Genomic DNA, 24,341 nt, shown 5'->3' on the forward strand with positions numbered 1-24,341 from the left:
ATAATGCAGTTTCTTAGGTCCTCCCCGGCCTCGGACCTTAGATCCACTCACCATCTCAGGAGACACCCAAGCCAGAAGGAATCCTTCATGGTTATGACATCAAGTCCACCTGGAAGCAGTTCTAATACAGTGGAAGCTCTGATTACATAGCCTGACTTTGAATTCAGGGAATTAGAGGGGACATCGGTCACTGCTGATATCAATAGGAAGGAGTTCTGTCGTGGTAGTTTGACTACTATGCCTGTTCTTCTTGCTTTAGCACAGGGGTGAGCAGTCTGAGACCCGGGGCCAAATACAGAGTTAGTCTAGCAATCGTAGGTCATGTGGAATTACCAACGGTTAACCCTTGTCTGTCTGGATATTGCATTTGTTAATGAAAGATCATGGCATTGGTTCCATGGTTGCCTGCATTAAGGAATTTCTCTTCCCCCAACCCCCAGTGATGAACATTCAAGTTTGTATATGTTGGATTGGCTTTTTTTTTTTTAGGGTTGTGTTTAAAAACAACAATAGCAAACAAGAAAACTTAATTTGCCAGATGTCGATTCCACACACTTTCAGGGTCTCAGCATTTGTGTGTTGTCACCACGCAGTTGTTGTTGCCATAGTGACAGCCCCTGCCACTCATGTGACATCTAATGCTATGCGCAAGGTGCCATATTGTTGCTGTTGAAACATCTGGGGTGGTTTGGGTGGTATTCAGTGCTGGCCCTACTCAGAGTAAGCCCATTGAAGTTAATGGACATGACTAACTAGGTTTATTAATTTCATTGGGTCTGCTCTGAGTAGGACTTAGTTGAATACAACCCTGTGTGTGTATACATATTAAAAATTAAGGGTATCACGGCATCACTTTAACTACTGAATTTTGTAATAAAGAGTTGATTTAAATTCCATTTACACAGAGGCACTTATGCAACACAAACAAAATTTCATCTTCGGGTATGCCACTCCCCCCCCCAAAGTTGTTTATCCTAAGATGCTGGCCAATCTGATTCCGCTGCGTAGATTGCAGTGTTTGTTTTAGTTGCTGAAGAATGTGAAAGTCTGCAATTTCCTTTTCACATGTAGAGTTTGGGCAATCTCTGTATTACTACATTACTGAGGAAGATGAATCAGAGAAGTCCAAAAAGACAGGAGGATATCTCTCATCGTAGAGGAAAACATTGCACTCTGTTGCAGTCAAAACATTTTCTGCTGTGCATGCACTACACTGCTCTTATCTGTTAACAATTTCCACACTGCCTTGTGATTTGCCATTTGTCTCGGGTGAGTTCCTGAGCACACCTTCTCTGTCTTTTTACAACCTTAGCCAAGCAGGCTATATAACATGGCTCAAGACCAAGAGCAGCTCCTAGCTATTGGCATGTCAGACTATAAGGAACAGATTTGTCTCCCTTTTGCTTTAAGGGCTACTAGCTCTTTAGTTAATAAACATAAGAAGCTGCCTTAGTCAGACCATCGTTCTGTCTAGTTCAGTATTGTCTGCACTGCCTGGAAGTGGCTCTCCAGCATTTCAGACTCTGGTCTCTTTCAGCCCCACCTGGAGATGCCAGGCCTTGAACCTGGAACCTTCTGTATGCAAGGCAGATGCTTTGCCACTGAGCTATGGCCCTTCTGCTAATTTATTTTAAAAGTACTCATATGCCACCATCTCAAGTAAAATATCAAGGTGGTATACAAGAAGATGTACAAATACAATAAAATATAAAATACCAGAAAAAACACAGAATCATTAAAATGACTGGCTAATGTTAAGAACATTTAAACTGAATAGGCTTCAAGAGACGTCAGAAAGTTAGCAGTGAGGATGCCTGCTGAATCTCAGCTGGAGGAGCGTTCAGCAGCATGGAACCAGCAACGCTAAGGCAACATCCACACCAGACATTTATTCCACATTAAACAGTTATAGCTTCCCCCAAAGAATCCTGGGAAGGGTAGTTTGTGAAGGATGCTAAGGGTTATTAGGAGACTCTCATATCCAGAGTGGTTTAACAGTCAGCCCATCTTCCCAGAGAATTCTGGGGCTTGGAGCTGTGTGAAAGGAATTACAGTCTCCTAACAAGTCTCAGCACCCTTCACAAACTACACTTCCCAGGATTCTTTGGGGAAAAACCTTGGCTGTTTAATATGAAGTAAATGCATGGTGTGGATGTGGCCTTAATGTCCAGCTTCTAGTTGAGGCCAGTCAGCTCTCTATAACATGGGGTACAGCTAGCAGTACTCCTCTGGATGATCTTGGTGATTGAGCTGGGATATAAGGGCTCAGGCAGTCCTTAAAGTATCCTGGGCCCAAGTTGTTTAAGGCACAATGTCATGGAATTATAGGCACAGCCTGACATGATAGCTCTGTGACATTTTCTGTCACTGCTTCTTGAGAAGACAGGGGAGTAAGCAAAGGATTGATTGTCACCATATTTCTTCTGGTCTTCCAGGTCCAAGTAAAGCACCAACAACAAGAAAAGAGGAGTATGCTTATGTGGAGGGAAGGGGATTATTTCTTCACTTATTCTATAAACAAAACTCAACTTCCCTTCCAGTGTTTTTTCTCAACCGGTGCCGCTGTCACCATTTAATATCACTTATCCCCTTCACTTCCCAATAATCCTGGTAACTGTGGGATATAGGCACGGTACAAAGCCAGTCAAATATAGTTCCTATATTTAACAAATAAATTAATGTTTGTTCATTACAAGATTATGTAGTGAGCAAGCTTATGTGGTTACTTTAATACAGGATTGTCTGTTTAGATGGGTATTGACTTTGCCAGCTTGTTACTGTCACTTTAAATAATACCAACAGCTTACTTTATGCTACTCTTAATAGGGGAACTAACAGCTCTGAGGAAGCTGTTAGTTCCCGTATTAAAACTCCTTTGCCAGATTGATTGATTAATTACTTGATTTGATTTGATTTGTTGGTCACTTTTCTTCACAAAAGTGAACCCAAAGTGACTTACAATCAATAAACTAGCTGAATAAAGTCCTATAAGACTTAATTTCTGCTTGGAAGGAAGTGCAAAAGCTGCCTCAACTCAGGTTGTTCAGGACAATATTATTTTTTAAGCCAGTCTCCCACCCCCACCTATAAGACTTCCTCAGGAAAGAGGCAAGCCACGTGGGCACCTGCATTTCACACATGCATGTGTGTGCGCGTGCATGCATGCACCCCCAGTGTTTCCATTCTTCCTCAGCTTCTGCTCTTGCAGGGAAAATGAATGACACTGTGAGTCTCAAGCAATCTCCCAGGAGGACTCTCAAGGGAAGTTAGCCAACAAGAGACAAACATAGCAGTATTTTAAAGATGCTTTGTTTTAACATGTCTTTAAAAATGCTTTGTTTTAATATATTGTAAATCTGTTTTTCTGATGATTTAGAGCGTTTTTAGTGCTTTTGTTTGCCACCTTGGACTCCTACTGGGAGGAAGGGTGGGATCTAAATTTAATAATTAATAAATAAATAAAGTAAAAATATAGTGTATCTTAATACAAACGATGTAAATGATAAGTGCTTATCTTGTGTTGCTGTAACAGATATATGCATGCAGAGCATACCTGCCTAATTCTTACTTCATGTCCTTGCAACAATGAACATTACAGTCTGAGTTATGCTTTTATTTATCCTCCTGCAAATCCATCTGAAAGTGTGAAATGTTTGGCCAAGCTAATTTTTAATTGGCCTGTCAGCTCTGAATCTCTTCTCATAGCTTCTTTTCTTTTCTTTTCTTTTTTTTTGGGGGGAGGAAGGAAGAAGCCTGAGGAGCTGTACAAGAAATTAGTATTTTTCCCATCTCTTCTTTTGGAATCAAAACAAAAATGGCATTCTTAAGGGAATCAAATAATTTGAAGATGAGAGAGGAGCAAATTTGGAACATGACAAGCAAGGGAACAGCAAGGCACCTTTTCAATGTCGCTCTCATTTGATCCTCACATGCAATGTAGAGCATTTAAAAATTATAATCTTGTATAAACAATACACTGTATGAAAGAGAAGGCAAAGTTTGCAAGCCTTATGGAATAAAGTCTAAGATACATCAAATGACACCAAACCTTTTCCTATTCCTACCTACACTTACAAATCCAAACCATTTTTTTTATAAGCACCATGCAGTAACTGTGGCTATACTTCACAATTGTGGACTATGATAACAAAAGTTGCCGTATTTTTGCAGATTATTTTTATACTTATGTTAGTTTTGGTAGTCACTGCCTAGAAACTAAGTGGCAGAGAAATTTTGATCTAAAAAAAGGACATTGGATGGAAAAGTTAGCAATATAGAAACAAGTAGTCAGTTTGGCTTGCTGTAGTTGTAGGTTATGCATCCTTTGACTCAAAGGCCAGGTTGGATCAGTGTGTACAGCAGCGTAGAATAACAACTACCCAACCACCAGATGGCACATGTTCCTGTCCAGATGCTAGATGCGCCTAGCATTGTGCAGGGCTGACTTTTATAAAGTCCAGTATATGGTATAGTAGTTAGAGTGTTGTACTAAGACCTAGGAGACCAGGGTTCAAATCCTGTCACGGCCATAAAGCTCCCTGTGTGAATATGAGCCAGTCACTGTCTCTTAAGCTTACCTACCTCACAGAGTTGTTGTGAGGATAAAATTGAAAAGGAAAGAACTGCGTATGCCACCTTGAACTCCCTGGAGAAAAAGTGGCATATAATTAAAAACAACAACAACAAATAACAACAACTTAGCCTGAACCATGCAGGCACTTCCAATATTGTATGTTAATCAGCAGCGATGTGGTTCAGGCCTCTGCATGCTGGATTTCATATATACACATTGAAGGACGATTGTGAATGTTGTATGCAGTCTGTGGGTGACTGGTCTAGAGGCAATACAGCCATACCTAGTGACTAGGACACTTGGCCTTCATGTGTAGCTTCTGAACACTTTAAAGGCTTGACCAAATTGAGCCGCTGTGGTTTTCTGGTTTCTGTAACTGAAGATTCCTTTCTATTATTTCTGTTTTTGTGAACTGATAGTTCATTTCTAAATGTTTCATTCTTGGGATGACTTTTCTGACTTGCTCACTTTTTTCTTTCAGTCCCAATAAAATGTTTGTCAAACTGTGGTTCTTCACTTTGTAGTATTTAAGCTCGTTAGAGGGAGCTAACTGACAATGGCAAAGGCCTCAATCAGTGTGCATTATTGAATGTTATTGTCTTGAACTATGTATGCTGCTTAATTATGACTGGTTTTTAGATGTAATTTAAGTGTGCAGTAATGTACGGATTTCATATTTGACACGTATATCTTTATGCATGTTGTGATTCGTGCAAGACTGGTAACATGTTAACACAGAATGATCTGTGGGGGGGAAATAACAACTTTTGATGCTATTTCTTTTTAACTGCAGACCCTGCAACGTGGAAACATGCAAGGCACCTTTCTAAAGGTTTCCTTCTTTTCCTCCTACACAGAATCTGCATGCTTATGTATTCTAGCCACCAGCATATCATGCCACTTTTATTGCTGCCTGCTGCCCTTATTTGCACATTTACACCCTGGCTGCTGTGCTAAATAGCTGTTGCTTTGCTGGGCCTGCTGGCTTAGTTTGCTGTTTCCTTCTTTCTGACTCTGAGTCAAACTTGAATGCAATGTATAAATCTCAACTTTAAAAAAAAAGTGTAGTAAAGAGCTTTGTCATATAACCATTGCTGTCCTCTTGTTACCAGCTTATACTTTTAAATCTATGGTAGAGCAAGTTTCTTAGGGATAATAAAACAAAGAGAGATTGATTTTCAAATGAACACTTTAAATAATAACTGGAACTGGAACATCATCTCCAACATCATCTGGAGAGCCGTAAGTTCCCCATCCCTGGCTTAATGCAATAGACCTCTCATTGATAGGATCAAAACGTTCTTTGCTACTTATTTGTAGCAAGGAATTAGAGGTTTAGTGGCTCTCCAGCCCTGCATTTCCACAGGCTGTAGTGGAAAGAACACTAATGACTTGGGCAGGGTTAGGGAACAGAATGATAGGAGAACCTGTTTCTGCAGGAGGAATAGTGCCTCCTGTCTCGGTGGTTCTGTGATTTCCTCCCGCCAGTGCTGTTCCTCGCTAGGGCTGGGATGCAAGTTGCTAGAGCCTACAGATAAAGGGTTTTAGTGCCCAGTGACTGCACAGTAGTGAGAACTTCCTGCCTACAAAGCTGCCTTTCAGTGATCCTGAAACAAGTGCTTGGCCTTGGAACCAACTTGCCGGCCACACCCAACAACTGCCCAGCTCTGCAATCTGAGCTCACTTTAAAATTGAAGTCATACTCCCAGAGTTGGAGACCTGTCTTGCAAATTTTCATACTCTTAAATCAGATGGACCTGAGGATTAATACAATGCATATTGTTATTAAGTCAGAATTAGAGTGGTTCTCAAGAGGCTACATATGCAGTACTCTTCCTTTCCTGGAAGAGACGTTATCACACAAGCAAAGGCGAGACCTGTCACCTTAAGATTCTAGGAAGGAAAGTATTCCAGTAGGCCAATATGGTGGGCAAAGTTGGGCGTACTAGTTGGACTGAAGGGCATAAAGCCCTCTGGCGTAAGAACTGGACTTTCATACATACCTAGTTTTTATTTTGAATGTTTTCTTTTTGCTTTTAATGTTTGTCTCAATTTCACCTTTTCTCCCCAGAAAAGTTTATACTAGTCTTCCATTTTGCACATATAGGAGGAAATTGCTGAAAATTCAGAATGTTTTTATTAATGACATATGAGCAGAGCCTGCTGGACAACAAATTGGAACTCTCCCCCAAAATGATTTGCTCTTGTATGACCAGTTTTATAACACACCATTTAATGCAAGTCACAATGAATTAGAATCATCAATTTCAATAGGACTATGATTAGATCGGGGCCATTGTAGACAATGGGGTGTGGGTGGGTGGGTGTGTAGATGTACATAGACACACACATTAATTCACTCTATTGCCACTTGTGGGATTCTTGTAAAAAAAGAGATTAACAAATAAGCAGTGCATGTTGTTAGTATAAGCAGTTATAAATAGAATGGAAGACATTAAATTTTGAGGCATTTAACTTCTGTGAAAATGACGCTAGGTCTATTTGACTAGTGCTGCTTAAATGATTGGTTTTTTTTAGTTTTCATCTCGAAGGTTGAGCATAGAAAAATTCATTGAAGAAATTGTACTTGAAGCCGGAAATATTTGCTTGTGTCGTTTCACTTCTTGTCTCATGCCATCACTTTTCCTTTCCAGGGATTGATGCTGAAGAATGGGGGAAATTTCTGCACACCAAAAACAAGGTAAATTTTCATTATTGTAAAGCCACAAATATGCATAGAGATATCTCTGTGCATGTGGGCAAGGGTTGGGGGGGGCTGGGTAAAGTGCACTCTGGTGGCCCCCCCTTCTTCTGTTGGTGGGTCCTAGTGCATTTACCTAGAAGAGGCAGAGGACAGCAGCAGTTTAGGGAGACTGAAGGGTGCAATTTGAATTTCCTGCAATGCTCCAGAGTGGCGCTATGTCAGGGGTATTGTTAGGGGAATTAATCTGACAGCTATACTTACCTCTGGTATTGCTCAAAGCACCAGGCCAGGGGGGGGAATTAAAGGGGGTCCAAGGCAGGCATCAGTGGTTGGCACTGCCTGAGGATGTTAGGTGCTGATGTTGGCCAGTGTGTGTTGGTGTTTGTGAGAGAGATTCAATTAAATTATATATTATGAATGAATGAATGAATGAATCTTTATTTTTACCCCGCCCTTTTTCCAAAACTGGAACTCAGGGCGGCTTACAAATAAAAACTACACATAGGTAAAAAAACATACAAAAATATACAATTAAGACAGAATTAAACTATTCGTGACATTAAAACCATGAAACATACACTTAAGATACTAAGACAATTTAAAACATTAAGAATAGGACCATAGAACAATACAACAGACCTTATGAGGCCCTATCTTAAACATCTTCTAGTCCAAAAGCCTGTCGGAATAAAAGTCTTTGCCTGCCAACAGAAGGATAGCAAGGAAGGGGCCATTCGTGCTTCCCTAGGAAGAGAGTTCCAGAACCTGGGGGCAGCCACCGAGAAGGCCCTAGCTCGCATCCCCACCAATCACGCTTGCGAAGGTGTTGGGACTGAGAGAAGGGCCTCTCCTGAGGATCTCAACGTCCGGGCAGGCTCATATGGGGAGATATGGTCTGACAGATAGCCTGGACCTAGGCTGTATAGAGCTTTATAGGTCAAAACCAGCACTTTGAATTGTGACTGGAAACAAACTGGCAGCCAGTGGAGCTGTCGTAACAAGGGGGTTGTATGGTCCCTGTAACCAGCCCCAGTTAGCACTCTGGCTGCAGCTCTTTGTACCAGTTTAAGTTTCCGAACAGTCTTCAAAGGCAGCCCCACGTAGAGCGTGTTACAGTAATCTAAACAGGATGTAACTAAGGCATGCATCACTGTAGTCAAATCAGGTGTCTCCAGGAACAGGCGCAGCTGGCGCACCAGTCTTAGCTGGGCAAAAGCACTCCTGGCCACTGCAGAGACCTGGGCCTCCAAGTTCAAAGCTGAGTCCAGGAGCACACCCAGACTGCAAACCTGTGTCTTCAGGGGGAGTGTAACCCCATCCAGCACAGGCTGAATCCCTATTCCCTGATTTGCCTTTCAGCTAACCAGGAGCACCTCTTTCTTGTCTGGATTTAATTTCGATTTGTTCGCCCTCATCCAGTCCATCACTGATGGCAGGCACCGGTTCAGGACCAGGACAGCTTCCTTGGCTTTAGTGGAAAGGAGAAATAGAGTTGGGTGTCATCCGCATACTGATGACACCGAACCCCAAACCCCCGGACAACCTCACCCAGCGGTTTCATGTAGATGTTAAATAACATGGGGGACAAAACTGAGCCCTGAGGGACCCCATATGTCAACGGCCAAGGAGTCGAACAGAAATCCCCCAGCACCACCTTTTGGGTTCGTCCCTCCAGGAAGGAGCCGAGCCACCGCAACACAGTGCCCCCAAGTCCCATCCCGGCAAGGTGGCCCAGAAGGATACCATGGTCGATGGTATCGAAAGCCGCTGAGAGGTCCAGTAGAACCAACAGGGACACACTCCCCCTGTCCAGCTCTATTATGGTCAATAGATCAAAATTAAAATATTACAGATTCAGGGGAAAGACTGTAGCTTAGTGGTAGAACATCTGCCTTGCATGCAGAAGGTCCCGGTTCGATCTCTGTTCTCTTCAGATAGGTCTGGGAAAAGCTCTTTCCTAAAACCCTGGAGAGCCACTCTCAGTATAAACAGTCTAGAGGCAGCTTCGTGTGTTTCAGTTGCTACATAAAAGGACAATACAAACTCAATGCTTGTATATGCCTCCTGTAGCTGGCCCAGTAAGTGCATGTGGTGCAACACGAGGGGGAAAGTGTTCTATGAGACTGCTTCCCTCTTAGGAGTTGCTCTTAATTTTCAGCTTGCAGGTATTGTAGGAACCTGTGTGGTATAGTGGCTCAGAGTGTTTAACCAGGATAGGGGAGAAGTAGGTTCAAATCTCCACTCAGCCATGAAGCTGCATGGGTGACTTTGGGTTAGTCATAGTCTCTCAGCCTAACCTACCTCATAAGGTTGTTGTGATAGGGATGGTGAAGAACACATCTGCCTGCCACCTTGAGCTCCTTAGGGGAAAGGTGTGATATAAATGCAATAAATAAATCTGCATGCACAAAATATTAGGAACAGGAGTTCCACCAGCCCCCACAATGCATAATAATGCATGTCCCAATCATAGGGGTCAGGAGCAAAACAAACTGCAACACAGATCTGTTTTTTCCATGTGGAGTAGCCATTTTACTTCCCTGAGCAGTCTAAAAGATCATGTGAAGAAAATCATGCTGAACCTGAAGAATCTGCATCCAGAGAAGGTTCTTCCACACTGTTAAATTATACGCAAAGGTTGTACATATGTGCATAGAACTGCATGGACGGTATTTTCTCCCCCTGCTTATCTCTCCTCTGGAACTTGGCTCAAGGAACTTGAGAAATAGCTACCAGGATGCCTTCCAGATGCTGTTGGACTCCCAACTGCCATCAGCCAAAGCCAGCATGCCAGTGGTCAAGGCTGATGGGAGCTGGAGTTCAACACATCTGGAGGGCACCATGTTGGCTATCCTTGCTCTGGATGGCTTTTGGAAGTGAGTAAAGCCATTTGTAATACAAGGTTTCCAGTTTCTTTTTCTTTTAAAAATTTCAGCTGTACACAGACTTCGATGAAATTAGGCAAGAAATAGAAAATGAAACTGAAAGGATTTCAGGAAATAATAAGGTGAGTATCTCATTGGTACATCGTTTAGAAGCCATTATTTCAACATAGAAGACCACAATTGGGAAAAACTAATGTACGTTCTTCAGAAGGGAATTATTTCCACACACAATCCAGATGTCACAACTGGGAAACAGTTTTGCTATTGCTAATATATGCTAAGTCATATTTGTCTAGATTTTCTGTTCTCAAAGAGATTGAATCTCCCACTGACTCTGCTGCTCACAATATCCAAGGCTATCCAAGGGGAAATCTTCCAAGGTGGCTTTGCATCACTGCTGTAAGTGCATTGCCTTATTCTGTAAATCAGGAGTTGCGAACCTGTTGGCCTCTAGATGTTACTGAACTACAACTCCTGTTAGTCCTGACAACTGGCCATACTGGCTGGGACTTCTGGGAGTTGTATTTCAGCAACATCTGGAGGACTACAGGTAATCCACCCCTGATATAACCTCTGGCTTCCATACAAAACCCAGTCATGTTTGCCACTTAGTAGCTGAAATGTCTGATCTCAAACAAATGCCCAAATCGCAAACAGCTTAGATTCAAAGATATTTTGTTCAATGGCGGCTAGTTTTCTGAAGAATACAGTTAAGCAAGCACATTTGGTAGAAATTATTCTTAGTTACTTTTTCCATGGCTTTTCTAGGGGATCAGCCCTGAACCAATTCATCTAAAGATTTTTTCTCCTAATGTTGTCAACCTGACCCTTGTAGATTTACCAGGAATAACAAAGGTAAGAAGGAAATAATTTTTCCTGTAGAGTTACTGAAAGTTCTGTTATTTTGCAAGTGTGAAATGTATATGGGAAAGCAATTTGTGCTGTCTAGAAGTTTCAAATGTTTCTTGCCAATATTCCCAGTTGTCCCTCTGCAGTCCTCCTGCTCCCCATCCCCAGCTTCTAGCTACTCCTCCATGTCACCCTGCAGTGTGCTTTCTTGGGTCCTTTTGCGTTCCTTCTTTGTTGATACTTTGCTGTCTCCTCTTCAGTATAGCACCACAAGCCCAGCTGGAAGTAGAAGACCCCAGTAGCAACATTTTTCCCCACATAATTCCCATTCTCCTGGGTTTCCTTCTTGGTTTCCTCTCTTCCTTCTGTGAATGGCTTTCAGATATTGACATTATGAAGAAGTGATGGCCATCAACTTGGATGGCTTTAAAACAGGATTAGACAGATTCATGAAGGATAAAGGTGATCAACAGCTAAGGGCCACAATGGCTATGTTCTATCTCCATTGTTGAGGGCAGCATGCCCCTGAATATCAGTTGCTGGGAGTAGCGTTGCACTTAGGTCCTGCTTTTGGGCTTCCATTGGCACTGTGAGAATAGGATGCTGGACTACATGTTCTTAAGCCTGCCTGCATATAAACTGAATGGATGCGTTTAAAAGATGAAAGTTCATGCGGATTCCAGTTGCTTATTTGTTGTCTCTTCTCACAGGTACCTGTGGGTGATCAACCAAAGGATATTGAACTTCAGATCCGAGAACTAATCCTTAGATTCATTAGTAACCCAAATTCTATTATTCTGGCAGTCACTGCTGCTAACACGGACATGGCCACTTCTGAGGCGCTTAAAATAGCGCGGGAGGTGGATCCAGATGGTAAGTGTGTGTGGGGGGGACCAGATTTCAGCATGTTTGTTTTCTCTCTTTCTGAGAAACATTCTTGTGCAGCATAGTTGATGATGTAACTTTGGGGTGGGCAACCTGTGGCCCTCCAGATGTTGCTGGACTCCAGCTCCCATCATCCCAGACATTGGCCATGCTGGCTGGGTCTGATGAGAGTTGGGAGTCTGACAATATTTGGAGGGCTGTGGGTTTACCATCTCTGTAACTGTTATAATCCCTTACAAATTTGATTTGAAGAAGAGGTATTTTGCGGGTGTAACTAGGTAGACATATAATTAAAATGGCAAGATGCCTGTAATGAGTTTTCTGATTGGAGACTTTCAGGCTAAAGGGAAGGCTGGGCCACATCCTCTTAAACGACTCAAAAAGCAGTATAAGCCATTGACCTGGTTCATACCATTGTTACAGTTTTTATAAGCTATAGTTTATGAAGCTGGAAATGAGGAGTGGTGCTGAGCACCACCCCATCTCCCAGCTTACCACTCTGGCTTGTTCAGTGACATTAAGCGACAGTTCTCCAGTTCAGATATAATGAGAAACTCTTGCTTAGGGTCAGACATATCTCTCCATTTTCCTTTCTCTGTTTCATATTTTTCCAATCTTAAGTTCAGCTTTCCGCATTTCTGCATCAGTTTGCATTTTTGAAAAAAGTTCACCTGAAAATCTGTATCCATTTTTGTATTGTTTGCCTAATATATGTATTTTTGCAAGCACTTTCCTCTAATGTAATATGTTTTAAAGCTTCTTTCACAAATACACGTGGTTTTTGTGCATACTTTCTCACAATGTACACATCTTTGTATACATTTTTGAGTTGGAAAACTGCAGTGTGAATTTTGAAGGATAGCTATGTTGTGATTTGTGTACTGGTTTGGGAAGCGCAAATTAGGTAGGTTCAAATGCAAACTAAACCAATTTATCCACCATCTTTACTTTTAATTCAAGCCAGAAACAAAGCAGGATGCACTTGACAATAGAAGCGATGGGGTAAATGGGAGGAGAGTTTGACCCTAGTGACTAGCTTCACAGGTCATGAATTATGAAGCTCAGAATGATTATTTGAGCCAGGCAATTGTTTCTTTGGCAGTGATGCAACTGGGAATGTGTTGGCTCTCTGTGAGGTTCTTGGAATGTGTTGGTTTATTTTGGTTTCATAGGGTTTTTCTTTTCATTTTTCCATATTGCTTTAGTGATAAATTCATGAAGCAGCTAACTTTTGGCCTTGGTATTTAGCTCTGTTTCAAGGGGAAATGCTTAGAAGCCTATAATGGATGATCAGGTTCCACCTGGTTTTAGTAGCCTACATTTGCTTGTATTTCTGATGAAATCTCTTTTCAGAAACAAATGATGTCTGATTTTAGTCGATCCTAAAACATGTTATGTTAGTAAGAAGTGTTTATATTACTGACCATGGGGAGTTAATATGTCCTCTAGTTTGAGAGACTATAAACTACCTGTACACAATGGCTTGGTGTGCACGTTATGCTCAGCCAAACCATGACTCAGTGCTCTGTCTAGATTAACCACAAAACTTAGTCTGGAGGGAGCTTAACCATGAGCTCAGGTTTGGATGACTCACTAAGCCAAACTTTGGTTTAGCTCAGTGCGGCATAGCAGGGAAGGAGCAAAAGCGACTGTTAGCTCTTCTCCTGGGAGCTCACTTTAAGCCATGGTTTGGCTTAGCGCAATGTGTGAACCAGGCCATAGCATAAATTTGCAATTAATCTGATGTTGAATATGCTTTTAATGGTGAGTTTCCCTTCTCCTGCATGGCCTTGTTCAGTGGGTACCCTTTCACCTTTTCTCCTTTTGTTTTTACTTTGGGTAGCTATTTCCTAGGCTTGAAAAAGTTAAAGCATGACCAGCTTAATGTAAAAATGACAGTTTTCCTGCCGCTCTGACAGGACGGCGCACCCTTGCCGTGATCACAAAGCTGGATCTCATGGATGCTGGTACTGATGCTATGGATGTCCTTATGGGAAGAGTGATACCTGTTAAACTGGGCATCATTGGTGTGGTGAATAGGTGAGCGGCATGAGAATTTGGTCCTCCCATTACAAAGCAATGCTTTTCTTTCCCATATTGTCTTGCCCTGTGAGAGGGGGGTAGAGGCCCTTGCAGTCCTAAGGTTCTTTGGCCCCCAAACCCTTCTGGGATCATTGCTAGTTAACCGTAACCATTATATTTTTATATATGTTTGACTTGCTGTAAGCTATTTCATATGCAGTGTGTTTTTGTTTTCCTTTTTGTACGTCGCTTTGAGTCCTATTTTTGGGAAAAAGCAACTAACAAATGCTAATAATAATAATAATTTCTAAGGTTGATATGCTGGGAAGGCCTGGGAGAATTGTGGCTTCCTGTGATGCTGGTAAAATTAATACCAGTTACATGTTTAGTCTGTTGGTTGTAGCTGACTGGCCAGGCAATCTTGTGGTTGCCAGTTTGTTACTGGGCCAAATTCAAGGTGTTACTATTAGTATATAAAGCCCTTATCAGCTTGGGACCAGTTTACTTAAGGGATTGCCATACCCTATACAGTCACAAGCAACTGCTTCAATCTGCAGAACTGGCACCATTACAAGTGCCACCTAGTATTTGTTCTGTACTTGTAAGAAATCAACCTTTTAGTGTGGCATCACCTGCGGTTTGGAACTCCTGGCCTATTGACATAAGGCAGACACCTTCACTGTACTCTTTTCTGTACCTGCTAAAGACATTTTTGTTCAGGCAAACCTATCCAGACATGTAGAAGTTGGCATCTGTTTTAATCTGTTTTTAGCTTAACTGTTGAATTTAATTATATTTTCAATTTTTTAGCTACTTGTTTTTAACTTCGTCTTTTATTGACAATTTTAATGTTTATTTTTTCTAAACTGCTTAGAGGTTCTATTTACAATCAAGCAGTATATAAATTTTAAGTTAAATAAATCAATCAGACACAACACTGTGACATTTTCGAAGCAGTCATGGCATACAGTGACTGTACTTTCTAAGCCAGAAGAACTTGTTAACCAGATTATGGCAAAAGGAGAAGAATATGAAATAGAATCTAAATTAAACAGCACAGTTAGGACCAGTGCCTGATGGTAGCCTGTAAAGTATAAAATCATTGCTGCAAAATGCATAATAATTAGCTAATTTTCTATCTACTTTTTAGGAGTCAGTTGGATATTAACAACAAGAAGAGTGTCACTGATTCAATTCGAGACGAGTATGCTTTTCTCCAGAAGAAGTATCCCTCTCTAGCCAATCGGAATGGCACAAAGTACCTTGCTAGGACACTCAACAGGTACAAGAAACTGCTTTGGTCCAGGACTTCCCCAGTTGGAATTGTTTTGACTTGTTCTGGCCCATCCCAGTGGTATACAACTTTCTTGCACTTGGCTAGTGATGCTGGTATGTAAAGGTCAGATGTGTGGCAACATCCTGAAACTTTCAGTTCTTTTGCAGTTTTGAGCCTTGTATGCAGGCAGTGAATAGAAAACTAGCAATTACTTGGGAGGCATTGGATGATTTGGTGTAGGTGTTCATCTTTTCTGATAAGTTAATGACCAGCTTTCATCTGATTCCTCCCTGCCCTCTTTAGATATGCCAAATGGAGAATGAATTGTCCTCATTAATAAAGGGTTACTGCAAGAGTTATATGTTAAAACTCAGCCTAAGCGCTTTGGGTTTAATCCTGCCAAGTCATTGTGTGAGTGGAACAACTTCTGCAAGCACAACAGAACTTCTTCTCCCTTCCTCCCCACACCTTGGCATCACCTCAAAATCTGCTTCAGAAAATTGCGAGAGCCCCCAGAGCAGATTTGGAAGGTGTGTTGGGGGAGGAGAGAGAAAGGAAGTTCTGTTGCACTTGTGGAACTTGTCCTGCTTGTGTAGTGATGTATGTGCCTACAACTCTGTTTACAATGCTGAATTTTGGATTGCAAACCACACTAGCTGCTAATTGGTAAACAAACAAATGCAGGAGATCCTAATCATGGGTCTCCTGCATCATGTCAAGTTTGGCCCTAATTAAAATCATGAAGTTCCTTAACATAGAAAGCTGCTATTTATACTGAGTTGTCCATCCACCCAGTTTAGTATCATCTATTGGCAGCAGCTGTCCAGGATATCACACTGGGTACATTCCCAGTTCCACCTAAAAATGCTGGGGATTGGATCTGGGAACATCTGCATCCAAAGCAGATGCTCTACCACTGAGCTATGGCCCTTCACCTCCCTACTATGTTTGACCATCAAAATCTCTGTATGTTGTGTTTTCAGCCAAACTGCAGTAGCATAGAATCCTGATGGCTTTAAACTGATGAAATTTTAGGCATTTAAAGTTATTGTTGTGATAAGAGTCCCACTTGCTTAATAACTAAAATGAATGAATGAAAAACTAAGTGGATTGGATGTTTGGGGTTGTCTTTCTAAAAGTATTTTATTCCCAAATTCTGCTTTTAGGTTACTCATGCATCACATCAGGGATTGCTTACCAGAACTGAAAACCAGAATCAATGTTCTAGCTGCTCAGTATCAGTCTCTGCTGAACAGCTATGGAGAGCCTGTGGATGACAAGAGTGCCACGTTGCTACAGCTGATTACCAAATTTGCCACTGAATATTGCAACACCATTGAAGGGACAGCAAAATACATAGAGACTTCAGAACTGTAAGCACAAGTTCTGTTTGGGAGTCAAGTTGCCATGGATGATGGATGGTTTAGAAGCACTGCAATTAAGCTTCAAATTGAAATTGCTGCATTTTTATAAGTCACATGAGCTTAAGTATAGGAAATACAATTTAGCTTCCCCATTTTTCTTACTGTTATCTGAGTTACTCTTGTTTTCATTCTTCAGATGCGGTGGAGCTAGGATTTGCTACATTTTTCATGAAACCTTTGGGCGTACCTTAGAATCAGTTGATCCACTTGGTGGCCTTAACACCATTGACATCTTGACGGCCATTAGAAATGCTACTGTAGGTATTATCCTTCTTTAACCTCTGTATAAGGTGCAACGCCCCTTTATTAAACCTGCACCCTGTGCTGGGTGGAGTTACAATAGTTGTAGAATATGGTGCTGCCTTGGGAAGTAGCAACAACACCCTGGAAGACAATATTACAATAGAATAAAAGCTATTTATTGTATTGAATCTTTCCTTTTGACCTGGCTAGGGTCCCCGCCCGGCCTTGTTTGTACCTGAAGTTTCATTTGAGCTGCTGGTCAAGAGGCAAATCAAACGATTGGAAGAGCCCAGCTTGCGATGTGTCGAGCTTGTTCACGAGGAAATGCAGAGGATTATTCAGCATTGTAGCAATTACAGTACACAGGTAAAAGGAGAAACCTATCTGCAAATGTGTTATGTGTAATATCCCAGAATAGTGGAAAATCTATGTTGAGACTCCAAATATGAGGAAGCATTATTTGGCAGTGTCCATTGACATAAAGGAGCTCTTTTGTTTAGGGGACTGGTGTGTAAACTTTACCTTGACAATTGCATGAGCACTAATATGGGTTTGTGCAGGATTGTGTGTGTACGTAGGCGTTCTCGTATTATAGCAAGGTTGGGGAGCCTCAGGCCCAGGGTGTGTATGAATGTGGCCCTCCAGGCATCTGTCTGGCCCTTGGGATTCTGTTCATCCCTGCTTTGTGCCCTCATCTAGTGAATGAGTCCTTGAACTGTGATATCTCTTCCTTTCCTGGATGGAAGATGAAGAGTGACCCACTTTTGTCATATCATTGGTATGCAGCCCACAGAAGGTTGCACTTAAGGGAATGTGGCCCCAGGCTGAAAAAAGGTTTCCCACTCCTGTATGCACAAATTAAGAGGCGTGTTTGGTTTGGTTCAGGCTTTGCAGAGCATGGAGGAATATGCTGTTGAAATGGGAAGGGCAGTTTTCCCACACTTTTTTCTGTCCTACAAGAGGTTCCCTATTTGGGAGTCTTTGAACTCCTGCAGCTAGCCATGCAGGTCTGAAATGAGGTAGCACAATTAGTACTTCAGAAGAGCCTGTGCTTCTCATTACTCCATTTGGTGCTCGCGCTGAGAAAAATGTGTCCCAATAATAATAATAATGAAAAAGGGTATATGATGATTCTCTCTTAAAAGTGTTCCAAAGTTGTTGAGCTTATGAATCTTGCCTTGATGCTGAAGTGCACACCCAGGAGTGAGGATAGTGTCAATGCATGTTGATCGTAAGACAGGGCTAACCGACATGGTGCCCTCCAGATGTTGTTGAAATACAACTCCTGTCAGCCCCAGTCACCATGGCAAATGGTCTGGGATTATCAAAACAATAGTCCAACATCTGGAGGGCACCATGTTGTTTACCCCTGCCTTAAAGGGTCCATCTGATGGTGTTGCACACTCTGTGCTGGTCTTTGGGATCTACGTGGTTTGTAAAGCCCAAAATAGCCTAGAACATCCTGCACAAGTATTCTGTATCCTATGGTGTTACATCTATGTGCATCTTGATTTAGTCACTGCAATGCAGCAGCCCTTATGGACTGTAGATTTGCTGGACTGGAATTGTTCAGTTCTGCAGATTTTTTCATTCTGCCCCCACCTGAACTTTGAGCTTTCTGATGACTTCAGTATCTCAACACCAGGATTCCATTTAGTATATTCTTAGACTGTAAATTATAGAATATTCCAGTAGGTCCCTGGAAACCAGAAATGTCAGGAGAGGATTCCTTGCCATCCCTGTTGTTTGTTTGGTTCCTGTGAACTTCTAGTTCATTCAGTCTGATAATTAAATGCTTTCAAAAATTAAACTCTTTCATTGTTTTGTTTGCATTCAGGAATTGCTGAGGTTTCCAAAACTCCATGATGCTATCGTTGAGGTTGTGACTAGTCTTTTGCGTCGAAGGCTACCAGTTACAAACGAAATGGTAATCTGTTGTGGTTGCTGTGTGCAGTTGTGTGTTCCTTTTAATGCAGAGGATTGGTGGAAATGGTATGATCTGGCTGGCATGTTCCAATGTGGGCCTAATTAGGCTAATGCTTAAAGAGTCATTTGGGGATTTAGAATAATAGCTTTGTAGCTGAATTGCGTGGAATTTCTGATGGAATTTTTGCAGACGAACTGCTTTCTCCATAAATAAAGCTTGATTGTGATTTTAAAGTGCTGTGTAGTCAAACTACATTTTATGGCTGTTTTTGTTTCTGAGAAAAATTCTAAGGGTTATTTGTTGTGAATTCTTACCTAATGATGACTTCAACAGACAAAATTCTGAACTCTGAATGATTTTCTTTCTCATAGGTTCACAATTTGGTAGCCATTGAGTTGGCCTATATCAACACTAAACATCCAGATTTTGCAGATGCTTGTGGGCTAATAAACAACAACATAGAGGTAAGGGAAGAAATTAATCTCCTTTTGTTTTTATCTGTTAATTGCAAATGGGTCTCCCATCTTGTGCACATATATGTTCTACTTTGCAAACTTTGTTCTTCCCAGTAATAGCAGATTTTCAAATTAACTGCTGTAATGTGAGTTAAGACTCTATAGGTGGTATCAAACATCAGTTTTACTCTGAGTAGATCCATTGAAATCAATGGACATCACCCTTACTTCTGTCTTTAGTGAGAGTCCCAACTGAAAAAAACACAAAATAATTACTTTGCCTGGGTTGGGTATTGCAGTCTCTCATTTTAAGAAGCTGGGAAGGTGGTGCTAGCCATTCTGTGTCCTGACCGCACCATTCAGCAATCAAAGGTCTGCTGCCTTTGAACGGTTGTGTTATATCTACAGACTAGAGTAGGTCTGTACAGACTTTGTCCAGTCTGGTATTCTGAATTAAAAATCACGAAATTAAAAATTGTCCCAGAATGCAGGACACAGAATAATGGGCTCAAGGTACAGGAAGCCAGATTTCAACTAAACATCAGGAAAAACGTCCTGTCAGAGCGGTACGACAATGGAACCAATTCCATAGGGAGGTGGTGGGCCGTCCAACACTGGAGGCATTCAGGAGTCAGCTGGACAGCCACCTGTCGGGTATTCTTTAAGTTGGATTCCTGCACTGAGCAGGGGGTTGGACTCGATGGCCTTCTAGGCGCCTTCCAATTCTATGATTCTAACCAAATTCAACAGATGCTTTGCCCTTGTGTGGCAAGAGAATCTCCCCTTTCTTCTCTCCTGCTTTCTCTCAGGCTGACCAAGCATTCTGTTGATCTTAAATGTTAGGAACTGTCTACAACAGAGGCAGGCTAGGTACCTGTTTCTTTAGTTCAAACGTTTGATGATAGAAATTATTCTTGTGTAATGTTACCTGATACCCTTTTTTACTGCCTCCTCATCTGTCTCTCTCCAAGAACTATACATATGGTACCATGCCTGCCACTGTCATTACACGAGTATAAATGTGGGGAGAAGTAACTAAAAAAATGTTACGAAGGAAGGACATCCCAGCTTTTCCTTTTGTGTGACATGAACATATAAAGCCGCCTTCATACTAAGTCAAATTATTGTTCCATTTAATTGAATACTGTCTACTCTGACTTGGTGCCCTCCAGAGGTTGTTGGACTACAACTCCTGTAATCCCTGGCCATCGATCATGCAGGTGCAGACTGAGAGTTGTTGTTGTCCAAAACATCTGGAAGGCACTAGGTTGTGGAAGGCTGGTCTCCAAAGTCTGGGGAAGAAGCCTTTTCCAGCCCTGCTACCTGAGATCCTTTCAAACTGGATTGACAGCATGCGTGCAAAGCAAGTGCTCTACCAATGTGCTGCCATGGCTTCTGATAAGAAGGGAAGAGGACACTGGGTTTCAAGAAGCCTTCATTGTCTTGGTTCCTGAATTTTAACGGCAAAATAACCATTATTGTCACTTATATTTGCAGTGTCTCGATGCAGGTTTCACTTTGCAAGTCAGGCTTAGCTACTACTTAACCTTCCACAAAACAATATTCCTTTATTTATATTTACATAGGTTGCACAATAACATATATTCTCTGAATGGCTCATTGGTAATAAAATAATAAAATCCAGTATTAAAATAGAAGAACAAAACAAATAACATAAAACGTGTTTCAACCTGTGGGGAAATGAAATAAAACCAGCTTAGTAGCACAGATATAGTAAATTTACACACTGGATATTAACAGCCGAGATTTGGAGATCCTGAATTCTTTTAAAGGAGTTGGTGAACAAATAGATCTGAAACAAAAAGACCACAAAGTTGACACCCAGTGAGCCTCTCTGGGGAGGCTTTCCACAATTATTCCCTAGCCTAGATAGCAGACAGAATTGTTAGACTAGAATGGGATGGGTGTAAAAAATTACGCAAAGAGATTATGCAACTGGTATCAATCTCTTGTGGTTTAGATCGCTGTCCCTAGAGCAGTTAGACTTGAATGCACCCTGATAGCTGATACTTAATCGCAACTTTTGGTGGCTTCTTCTTTTTCTTCTTTTTCAAGGAGCAAAGGCGGAACAGGTTAGCCAGAGAGATGCCTTCTGCTGGGTCACGAGACAAAGTGAGTGTGTGACCTGATGTTCTTAGTAGAAATGAAGATGTCTTGAAGTGTTATTTAAAACCATGTACATCTTAATGTCCCTACAGTGATTACTAAAAAGCTCCTCTTCTTCAGGGGAGTTTATAAAGAGATGGAGGTTCTATTCCAAAATGCAAGTGCATACCATTTTCTGAAATTTCAGCCACTGAGAGGGATCAGAAAGGATCAGTTAAAATAATTGGACAAGCAATGCTGATGTTATTTTCTGCCCTTCTTGCCTTCTTTAGTCCACTAAGCCTCCTGGTGTTTTAGCACCATCCACCCAGGAGACCTCTACTGCTGGTTCTGCCGAGGTTGATGGCAAGGTCTGTTTGTTTCTTCCTCTAACCACTGCATGCTCAATCATTTTGTGGTGCATTTTGGCAATGAATGAAGTGGTATTTTTGGCCAGAATTTGCCTGTCCAGATTGGGTATTGCCAGATAATGAGGTTGCCTAGTTCACTAATTACATTAGGTTAGTAGATTTCAAGTTCGGTTCTCGGGAGCCTTAGGGCTCTTCAGAAATCTATTGAGGGCGTAACTCAAGTGAGAAGTTCGGTAATGGTGAACAAAGTTCCCTTCGCTTTCTTCCCACTACCATTCTGTCCCTGCGATGAGGGTGTTGAAGGTGTGTCCTAGGGAAACTGATTTTGCACAAGGCAACTGTGAGGCTCAATAGACCTATGACCAGTGAGTGCTCTGCTTGAGCTGATTCTTGTGCCCTAAAACATCTATTCCTAAATCACTTGCAGCATGCTGGAATTCTGTTCAGTGATCCGGCAGCAGGAATGTAGAAAGGCCCATAAAAGTTTGTAAATCACCACTCTAGGGCCATGGTTTATGAAGCCAAGAATGATCCTGAGTCTCTAGGTAGAACACACTGAGCATATCTAACACCAAATGGCCATTTTAAAGCATTGATCTGCCTCTTTTGTTTGGTGCTATCCCGCTTTGCTGTCTGCTCTCATGTAAAATCACAGTCTTGGTTATAATCAGTCACTATAACTGGTCCTTTTTTATGTACTTATAGTGCTGGGTTTGCCTGTGGTTTTTGTGTGGAATAGCTAGATATGTCTGCATGTTAATCCAAGAGATGGAACAGAGCCAATGTGTACAAATCCCATCTCAGTCATGAAGCTCACTGGGTGGCTGGTCACTGTTCTAATTTAGAACTTCCCTGCCCTTCAGCACAAGGCTTCCAAGACATTTGTCTTGCCAATAATCAATTTAAATTTGAATATTCTTCCTTTTTATTAGACATCCTCTGCTGTGGGAGAGGGAGGCCAGGAAACCGGAACAGGCAACTGGAGAGGAATGTTGAAAACATCCAGAGCTGAGGAGATATTAGCCGAGGAAAAGTCAAAACCAGTAACGGTCCTACCTGCCAGCCCTCAAAAGTGCCATGCTGTAAATTTGCTGGATGTGGTGAGTTTCTCATTGAAACCACCTCTAAAATACAGGTGTATTTGCCATCTTCCTGTAGTTCAGTCTGAACATGACTGTCCTACTTAAAAGTCAGATTAAAGCGCTTATTCATTAAATATTTTTGACTCTGCTTTTCCCCATCTTAGCCTGTTCCTGTTGCACGTAAGCTTTCAGCCCGAGAGCAACGAGACTGTGAGGTGATTGAACGCCTTATCAAATCCTACTTCCTAATTGTGAGGAAGAACATACAAGACAGGTTAGCAATCTTTCTTTTTCATAAGTGATTGTTTTGACCCTCACATTGTCACTTGATTATTAATTCTGATAGCAGTTTTTAGTGTTTAAAAACTAAATACAGTTGAGCAGCTGTGTGTAGTTACAGATTTGGGCAAGGGAAAATGACCTGCACAAGAAAAGCCAAATATGATTTCAACTTCCATCTCAGATGCCCAAACCCACAATTAAAATGGCTCTTTCCTCCACCGTAGTTGTTTCATAAAACTAGCTATGAATTTTATTGTTTTAGCATGGACACAAATGTTGCTATGTTGTCTTGAGTGGTGTTATTTTTAAGATTTCTTTAAACATAAAAAATATACATTTTTATTTATACCTTGCTTTCCTGCAGCGGTATAGTCAAGTAAGCTTACAAAATATGAAAGCAACCATAAGTTAGAAGTATAAATACCAATGTTAGTCTTCCTCAGAGTAGGCCCATTGAAATCAATGAACACAAAAAGCAAGTCCACTGATTTCAATGGCTCTGTTTGGGTATGGCTTATGTTGCCCATAAGTTACAATAAAATAGCAGCATTCTAGTAATGCTTTTTAGCTACCCTAGTTCCTAGCTTAATTTTATCTTGATGGTTCTTCCTGGGGATAATAATTTTATGGCAGCTCTCCCTAAAACTGCAATCTACCTCCAGTTTTATTCTCTTCCCCCCTCCGCATTTTAGATTGTGGGACAGAGATTTTTGATAACTCCATGTGTGAAATCTCTGCAACAGTCTCTTGTTTTAAGATGACAATTACTGGATTGAACAAATAAATAAATTGTACATTTAGCTGCTTAGGAAAGAAAGTGAAATCCTCGCCTTTGTTCTTGAGGAGCTAATCCTTAGGGCTGTAATGTGTGCGTGCTTGATCTATTGCTGCTTGTCTGCAGTGTGCCAAAAGCAGTGATGCATTTTCTGGTTAACCACGTGAAAGACTCTCTTCAGAGTGAGCTAGTGGGACAGCTGTACAAAGCCTTATTGCTAGATGACCTTTTGACTGAATCAGAGGACATGGCTCAGCGCAGGAAGGAGGCAGCCGACATGTTACAGGTACTGAAGACTTTTGTTCTCTCACAAGTTAAGAAAACTGTGAAGCATTGCAAAGTTAGTTGTATGCTGTGTATAGCAGACTAGTATAGATTTTTTCATGCTGTCATAGTGAGCCTCTCCACTTAGCATAATCAAAACTTAAGATCCAGCCAATGCACTCTCTTGCCAAGATACGGGGATTTTTGCTATCCCAGAT

The 24,341-nt window shown here is 41.5% G+C and overlaps 1 protein-coding gene across 4 annotated transcripts in view; it reads left to right on the plus strand.

Annotated features, from left to right (window-relative positions):
- The window catches only part of DNM1L (dynamin 1 like), a 46,163-nt gene that overhangs the window by 18,082 nt on the left and 3,740 nt on the right, over positions 1 to 24,341 (plus strand). Inside the window, exons 3-19 of one of the 4 annotated variants that reach the window (XM_061638729.1) lie at positions 5,367 to 5,405; positions 7,228 to 7,274; positions 10,213 to 10,284; positions 10,931 to 11,017; positions 11,722 to 11,884; positions 13,816 to 13,936; positions 15,069 to 15,200; positions 16,361 to 16,567; positions 16,755 to 16,875; positions 17,072 to 17,227; positions 18,699 to 18,788; positions 19,160 to 19,252; positions 21,320 to 21,376; positions 21,643 to 21,720; positions 22,653 to 22,820; positions 22,967 to 23,076; positions 23,986 to 24,145. In XM_061638729.1, the coding sequence (XP_061494713.1) occupies positions 5,367 to 5,405; positions 7,228 to 7,274; positions 10,213 to 10,284; positions 10,931 to 11,017; positions 11,722 to 11,884; positions 13,816 to 13,936; positions 15,069 to 15,200; positions 16,361 to 16,567; positions 16,755 to 16,875; positions 17,072 to 17,227; positions 18,699 to 18,788; positions 19,160 to 19,252; positions 21,320 to 21,376; positions 21,643 to 21,720; positions 22,653 to 22,820; positions 22,967 to 23,076; positions 23,986 to 24,145 (1,901 nt within the window). The remainder of the gene's footprint in view (positions 1 to 5,366; positions 5,406 to 7,227; positions 7,275 to 10,212; positions 10,285 to 10,930; positions 11,018 to 11,721; positions 11,885 to 13,815; positions 13,937 to 15,068; positions 15,201 to 16,360; positions 16,568 to 16,754; positions 16,876 to 17,071; positions 17,228 to 18,698; positions 18,789 to 19,159; positions 19,253 to 21,319; positions 21,377 to 21,642; positions 21,721 to 22,652; positions 22,821 to 22,966; positions 23,077 to 23,985; positions 24,146 to 24,341) is intronic. The other 3 variants (XM_061638731.1, XM_061638730.1, XM_061638732.1) reach the window with 3 other exon arrangements.

Source organism: Rhineura floridana, chromosome 8, assembly GCF_030035675.1.
Source record: "Rhineura floridana isolate rRhiFlo1 chromosome 8, rRhiFlo1.hap2, whole genome shotgun sequence".
Lineage (NCBI taxonomy): Eukaryota > Metazoa > Chordata > Lepidosauria > Squamata > Rhineuridae > Rhineura > Rhineura floridana.